Source organism: Pygoscelis adeliae, unplaced genomic scaffold, assembly GCF_000699105.1.
Source record: "Pygoscelis adeliae isolate BGI_AS28 unplaced genomic scaffold, ASM69910v1 Scaffold679, whole genome shotgun sequence".
NCBI classification, from domain to species: domain Eukaryota; kingdom Metazoa; phylum Chordata; class Aves; order Sphenisciformes; family Spheniscidae; genus Pygoscelis; species Pygoscelis adeliae.
In genome coordinates, this window is record NW_008825552.1 from 70,451 (window position 1) to 78,443 (window position 7,993).

Below are 7,993 nucleotides of genomic sequence, written 5' to 3' on the forward strand. Positions count from 1 at the left end.
CGCTGACCACAGGGCCAGTGCAGAGGAGGTAAAGGAGCACGCAACCCATTTCACTCCAAAAATTAGGAAACACCCTCTTACTGCTTTCTAAACAGACATTTGGTGTTCTTCCCACCCCACCCGGCGTACCGGCAGCCTGGCCCAGGCAGGGGCTGGCAAACCCTTCCGAGACAGGCCAGCAGCTCCCTGCGTGCCAGGGGGACAGCCTGGACCACCGGCCCCTGAGCAGCCCCCGGCACCCCGCAGAGCGCCTGAGCAAGGTACGCACGGCAGATGCCTGCGTGAGGAACGAGGACGCCCCCTGACAACCCCGCACCCCTGCACCCCTAACGCAGCGTCGCAGCTAACGGGAAGGACCTCCCGGCTTCGTGCAGCCCCCCCGAGATGGCACAGCCGGGGTCCCTCCAACGGGGGCTGCCACCCCTGGCAACGGCACGGTCCATGCGACCAACAGCGAAGGCCAGAACAGCCACGACCTCAACGGCAAGAGGCCCTCTCCACTGCTCCTGGCGAGCTCAGAGGCAGTAGCAAAACCAAGGCAAACAGAGGGGGACAATAGCTGGGAGGATAAGGACCATCTGGCACAAAAAAGCAGCAAGCAGCAGCTTTTAATACGATTAAGATCTATATTTAACATGCAAAGAGCTACCTTAATCTCATGAATAAGGATTTATCTGCTAATCATGTTAGTTATGTTGTGATCATACCAATGGGACTGCAATTTTCACACGCTTGTGCAAGGTCCAGAGCTGCAGAGGAGGGGGGTGGAGAGCTGACAAGTTTATTAAAGGCCAAAAAAGCTAAATTCTGAGGTGACATCAGCAAAAACAGGGCACCGGCCTGTCCCTCTGAAAAGAGTTGTGACGTACCTGTCTGAGCCCGTCTCCACACATCGCTAGTCAGGAAGGGTTCTCTGGACAGCTATTGTCATACAACCACTCCTCTTAAAAGCAATACACAGCTAAAGCTCTGAGCAGACGGCAGCGCACGTACGGCAACCCGCAACCAACCTAACTGCCTGGAAACCACGGGGAACGGGGACGGGGAAGTAGAGAAACACAACATTCAAAACTGGAAGTTCTTCCCATCAACGTAACAGAGCCACGACAGACAGCTGGGTAACAAGTCAGTCGCATGCAGAGCGGCAGCGGCGAGAGCTCGCAGGACCGAGACGCGGGGCAGATGCATGCATGGACGTCCGTAAAGGCTCAGAGACATGCAGGGACCTCGGACCAGAGGGGCCACGGAGGGGGTCAGGAGAGAGGGGCCACCCGGTAACAGCTGCTCCCGGCCATCCCTCTACAGTGTCTCAGCAGCTTCTCCTTACGCTTCTGCACTGCTCCTCGCCTGTGGACTGTCTGTGGAGAAAACGCTGCTGTTTGGATCATCTCTCCGCCCAAAAATCGAAACGAAACTTCTTGGAAACAAAAGATGCACTGAAGATACCACCGACTGGCATCGTGTACGCCAAGGACTAAGCAGGTACCGTATCACTTTCCCTCTAGCGCTCGTACTGTGCCTGTTCCAAGTCTCGAGTGGCCAGGTTTGCTTTTCTCTTGGCAAGATTTCCGTGGCAGAAAAATATTCCCCAAACAGCCTAGAGGAAATGATGATTCTTTGCCAAGACCTTCGTAGTTTTAGTTCATTTTGGTAATAAGCGATACAAAAGATTTTTGGCTTTGATAAGTGTTACAGACAAGCTGGTTGTGGGGTGCTCTTACCTTGGGAGAAGCATGGGAAGCCGTAGCCCAAGGAGAGGACAAGTACCACGTATAAGCAAAACAGTGACTTGCCTCCGGGTCACCAAAGCGCATTTCTCAGCAGCACGGTATCTTTTTCCAAACTCTTGGGGTTTGCTCTTTCGCTGCAGCAGCTCCCTGTTTTACCACTGCTCAGCGACAGATTAAAACCGCTCAGGAGGAAACTCTTTATGTAGCATTACCTCGTATCGTTTTGGAAACTGCTGTATATTGGTCAATAACGGGCCACGTAACGGCCCTGTGATAACACACCCGGTGACCGAAATGTAGTTGTAAACGTTTCCACGTCAGACAGCAAGCGTGAGGGAGCACGGCTTACGCATCCCACAGCACGTAAAGCACTCAGTGCGTAGCCGGCGCTTCCCACACCCACAGGTCAGGGAACATACACCGTATTAAAACGTTTGTTAAAGGACAGAGGAGGCAGAAGGCGGCGAAAGCCAGGCTGAGGTGTGCCAGTCAGTCCTTCGGGCGGAAGCAGCGACGTGTGCGCCGGCCCTCTGGCGTCCAAGACTCACAGTAAGGTGATGCAAGAACTTTGCGCGGACGTGTCGGGAGCGACGCTGGGCGCAGCCCGCGGGTAACGCAGTAACCGGCACCCAGCGCCGACCTGGAAACCCGACTGCGATTAACTGGAACAGCGGACAAACCTCACAATTGAGCGTAAAGCTGGGCTGCCAGCCTCCGTGCCTCCCTCGAGCAGCGGCGGGGCAGCGGCCACGCAAGCTCCTTCCGCCACGCTGCGGTCTGGGCTCAGAAGCAATCGCTTTTGCTGCATTTACCTCCCATCCTCTGAGCAAGCTGGGGGCTGGCGAAGGGGAGCACATGCAATGAGGGAACATGCAACGGTGACGATGGAGGCACAGCAGCGATGGGTGACAATGAACTGGGATGCACTGGAGGGCCTTTCATGCGGCCAGGAGACTCGGCAACACACAGATTAATTGTCAAAAAAGCACCACCTTTTTAGGTTTCACTCCACGCTGCATGAAGAGGAAACAAAAGGGTACAGAGTTAGAGCTCACATCGTATCGACAGCGGTGATAAGAAGCGATCGGCTTTCTGTTCAGACATCGCACGTTTCAGAGCTAGCTATCCACGGAAGAGAACACGTCTCAGTGAAGTCATTGGGCTGCAAAAGTACGTACAATCAGAAAGGAAAATAACATTCAGGTAAAGTTAAACAACCGTAAGATGGCTTAAGAGAGGAAAGCAGACAACAGAGCTTGTTTTCAACCCTCTGATTTACGAGCTTTACTCCTGTGTGATTGATCCACTTTCCACTCCTCCAGCACAAAATCTTTTGAGTTGCCAGGACATATTCACAGGAAAATAAATTCACTTAACGGTGGCCATCAGCACTTGCAAAGAAGAGTTAACCAACGTGCTTAGCTGACTGGAACCTGGAATCCCCGGGGAGGAGGGATCCCACCCCAAATCCAGCTCTCACAAATACCGCTCACTTCCCACACTGACCCGCCTTGGATCAGACACTGCGAAGGGAAGAAGGTGCTGGACCTGACTTTTTTTTTTTTTTTCCCTTCCACACTTCTTGTGGATGCGCTTCCACCACGCCTGAGGTCACGAAGACTGCTCACAACTTAGAGTGACATGATGTTTTGCTTTTAGAATGCAATTCTTGATCACACCAAGGCAAAGCCCTGCTTCGGCTGCTGCCCTAAGGATGGTTTTTCATGGAGGCAGGGAGTTTATGCAATCGTGCTGGGAAGAAATTGCACTTCATCCAAAGCACGCTGGAAATTGTCTCCAGTTTCTTGCCGCTCAGGGCCCCCTCCACCCACAGGAAAGCAGCTCTTTTCCCCATTTTCAGAAGTCCCGATGCCACAGCCCCATGGAGCAGAGGTAACAGTTCTCGGGTCCAGCCATGAAGGAGTTGGGGTTTCGATGCCAGGATCTTCCAGGATGCGGGAGGAAGGGGGAGAGGGCGCCGGGGATGATGGCCTCGAAGGAGGCGCAGGGAACCTTTGGCAGGAGTACGCATTCGAGATGGAAATCACCCAAAATACTGCGCGGCAGAGGTTTTACTCTGAGAAAATAGCAGCTCTTCTTTAGACAAACTGTGACAATGGTCACTATGTAGTCAAGCCAACGCACATATGGATAAGGCAAAAAAGGATCGAGAGGACCACAACCAACTGCAGCGCTCTCCTGCAGCCACCTCGGGGTCTGGGGAGCTCGGCTGGTTTTCGAGGGGCAGGAGATAGCCCTTCTTGGGAAGGGGCAGGCTGCTGTCACGCTGCCGTGAAGTTCTCTACCCCGGATTGCTCAGGCTCCACTAACGCCACAGCCTGCACGCAGAGGGGTTCACCCACCACAAGACAGGATTCCCCCCGGAGTTACTCACACTAACCTCCCCAGACTCTTGCTGCTTGGACTTGCAAACCATTTCGGCACCACCTTCAGCAAACATCCAGACCTATTAAAGAGCGCTGAGGTTAACAAGCGATGCTGGAGAACGCTTGCCCTAGAACTCAGGCTTTGCACGAGGTAAAACTGTACCTCGGGTGTCCGTTTGCCTCCCGTCACTGCAGCCTCTCGGGAAGGAGCAGGCTCTCTGCCTGGCACCGGCAGCGCCTCAAGAGGCGGCAGCTGCTTTTGTTCCCTTCCGCAGTGTGCCGTTACGCTGGCTGGAAGCCAGACTCCCCAGCCTTTGATCAGACCTGCACGCAGGAAACCGGCACCCTTCACGGTGTCGGCATGTCACCTGCAGGACTAACCCCAACCCGCTCTGCGGACCCTGCGTTCGACAGGCGGGCCAGCCTGCCAGCCGCGCGTTCAACAAAGACACCTGTTTGGGCTGAAATACTGGGCAAGCGGCTCAAAGCGCTTTCCGGCACCTAATTTCTATGTCTCTACACGGCAGCCACAGCAGCTCCTGGGAGGAGCTGTGTAATCCAGGCAGGCAAACAGCAAAGCCCGAATTCGCCTGTCTCCAACACGCAAGGCAGAAGACAAATCTGCGAATGCCCATCACAGCGGTATCACTCAAGTTACCTTCGGCAGCCTGTCACACCACAAACAGTATTTGAAAGGTGGCAGGATGTTAATTTTGAACTCCAGCATTTTCCATGATGACAAACCAGACCGAATGCCCCACAGCACAGCAGCACGTCAAGCAGCAGCATCCCCAGCCCAGAACAGCACGGAGCTCCATCTACCAAAACGTTTTGCTTCCGACAGTGGCCAGCACCAAATTCTCAACCTCTTATGCAGAAAAAAAAAAAATGTGATGCTTATGGGCAGAAGGTACCATTAGATATTTAATCTGGGGTTTCTTAAACGTGCTGGGTGCAAACCCTTTTGGTTCATCTCCTTTCCTGCAACCTTCTCAGAATGTCAGCGGCATAAAGAATTTAAAGAACAATTACTATTTTAGCATCCTGATTTCATGAACGCTAAGATTTTTTTCACTTCATAAATATTATATTTGTCTTTTAGTACAAACATTCTAAAACAATTTTAAAATTTTTTCTTCCAACGCTTCACGACTCCCTTTTGCAGCCTTTATTCTGAGGAAGGGTAGTCTGGTCTGACCTCCTTTACAAGGCGCACTGTTCAGTTTCACCTAGCAACTCGCATATTAATTCCAGCGTATAATTAAACCAGGAGACTAACTGTTATGCGTCACAGGCAGAGAACACAAGGGGGAAAGATGCCACCAGTGCCAGAGGCCCTGCAATGGAAAAGGCCAATCAGACCAGACACACTGGTGGGTCAGTCATGCCCCACTCAGCAGAAAAAGGCAACCCCTGCAAAATTCTCCAAATCCCTTTAATACGAGATGGGGGATTTCTCCTCCACCTTCTATTCTGGCAGTCAGCTTGACTCAGAGTGCAGGCAAGGCACAACCTCCCAGGCATCGGAGCCCGATTAACCCCCCGGAGCACCTCGAGGTGCTGGCCCGTCACCCGTTTCCAGCTGCAGCCAGATCCCGACGCTGCACAGGCTGACCAGGACCCAGCACACGGCTCTGCATCGAGGCGGGGGAAAAAAAGTCTTCCCGCTCCTGGAAATTAATCTGAAACTTCAAGGCATGAGACTGGGCTCGCAAGCTGCCCTAACGCAGAACCGCAGGTGTCAACGCACACAAGAGAGCAACGTGAAGCCCCTTATCTCCAGATAAGCTGTTTTCTTTTCCACAGCTGCCTGTGCGCGGGATGGACCAGTCTGTCCCTGAGAAACATCCAGCTTCTATCCCAAAGCACGCACAAACCAAACTCACTGTGTTGCCCAGCACCACCACAGATTCCTCGGTATCTATATACATACGTGGCCGTTTTGGCATTTTTAACCTTAAGTACTTATTTAATTGTGCTTGTCTGGGGTCAAAAGTATTCGAAGATGGGTACCTGCTCCAATCTTCCGTTCCTCAGGAAACACCCGTCACCTCTGGATACAACATGTACCCATTTATGCCTCAAGAGCCATTGAGATTCCTGGATAAAGACACTCAGAAGTACACACCGTTTCTCTGTAAGCCGTACGTATAAGCCAGAGAAAGCTAATTTCAAATATCCCGAGGAGCATCTTCCTGCAGGATGTAAGGGTCATTATTTAAAGGAACACAGCCAAGGGGCACGCAGGGTGTGAATGGTGCAATATCGATTGAACCTGGATAAAACGTGTAATACAGGAAACCGTGCTGGGGTTTTATTCCTCAGTAACTTACTGGTTTCTGGTCATTAGTTGAAAATTACTTTTTATACGGCCTTGTTTCCCATGGGTTTCAGAAGAAATGCACTTTACCATGGGCATTTTTGTTACAGAGCACAGAACTGAAAAGGACTAAATAAGAGACAGGCTGGCAAAACTCTGTCCTTTCTGTACGTTCGGTGTATGCGTGTGTCTCCGTGCGCTTTTCCTGCAGGGTTGAAAAATGGAGCTTTTAGAGAGGTGATAGAAGTTAATAAAAAGAAAAACAAAGAGCAGCACATGCAAGTCTGCCTCTTCCACTAATCATACGCTGCAAAGGGAATTTGTTTCAGCAGCCTGCAGAGTCACGGGCTCGGCACTCACCAGTTTGCTGGCTTTGGCGGCGTCCAGGGAATCTGTAAAGGAAAACAGAAACAGAACCGTGAGTTTTGGCCCAAAGGACGCCTCTGGCCCGACCCGCACACCAAGTGTCTCTGCAGTCCAGCAAGTGTGGAGGCATAGTGAAAGGACCATTTACCCATGTTCTTAGGGAAGTGGGCGTGAAGCAGAGACCGTGCAGCTCTGGATACACCAGGAAACGGTGGTACAATGGGGTACGGGTTTGGAGGAACAGGGACTCCCTTATTAGACCCGCTGGCACAGTTTGAGAAAGCCAAACATTCAGACACACGCATCAGAACTAGGTCAGGCTACGCTGCTTTTCCTGAGTTAAATTACTGCCATTCAGGGAACCCTGAGTCACCTTCAGAGCGCTCGCTCTATCGGAAACGCACGGCAGCCTAGCTGTCCATACGACCACATCCCATCAGCTGGATTCCAAATGAGAATCTAACGGGAGTATCAACAGAAATACGGGTCCAGAGACCGTTTACTTCAGGCAGCAAAATAAAAGGTTTCCATCCCGGTCCGTACGCGGTCAGGAATCTGAACACGCACGAGGTAGATGTGCACGAGACCACTCAGAAACATTCCCAAACTGACCGGCTGCAGCTCTGCTCCCCGCCTCAGCCCAGGAAACCTCCCCGAGAGGGGCATCCGCAGCCCCAAGCCCACAGCCCTGACAGGTCTCAAGCTCAGCAGACAGGACCTTCCCGCTCCTCAGAGAGCAAACCTCCCACACATGGGCGGCCACCAGGAATATCTGCCGACAATTCAGCCGCTGGCCTCCCCCAGGTCACTAAACTCGTGGGGTGCCGGCTGTTAGGAGCTGCTCCCATTTCATCATCCCAACAGAGGACCGAAGCAGCACCCCGTTACAGAGCCTGGATGGCAGGTGTCAGCACCGGGCTAAACCCCAGCGCTCAAACAAACCCCCCTCCCCCGAATTCAGGATTCCACCCTTGCTCTCTGGATTATCGGTGCGCACAGTTGGACAGCACAGTGAGTGCCACGTACATGAGTGTGGAGGAACCAGACTGCATGATCTTGGCTTATGCGCATCAGAGATGCAGGTTTGGCTAAATTACATCCTTTGCTCCATTTCTGGATGTCTGGTGGGTCCACGAGCAGCTCACAGCCACGGGTGGGGGGGGGGGGGCTCCCACCGCCCCCCTCCCCCC

At 52.7% G+C, this 7,993-nt stretch overlaps 1 protein-coding gene across 1 annotated transcript in view; it reads right to left on the reverse strand.

The window, feature by feature from the left end:
- Positions 1 to 7,993, reverse strand: part of DCTN1 (dynactin 1) — an 80,539-nt gene that overhangs the window by 43,759 nt on the left and 28,787 nt on the right. Inside the window, exon 4 of the mRNA XM_009332114.1 lies at positions 6,798 to 6,829. Within this exon, the coding sequence (XP_009330389.1) occupies positions 6,798 to 6,829 (32 nt within the window). The remainder of the gene's footprint in view (positions 1 to 6,797; positions 6,830 to 7,993) is intronic.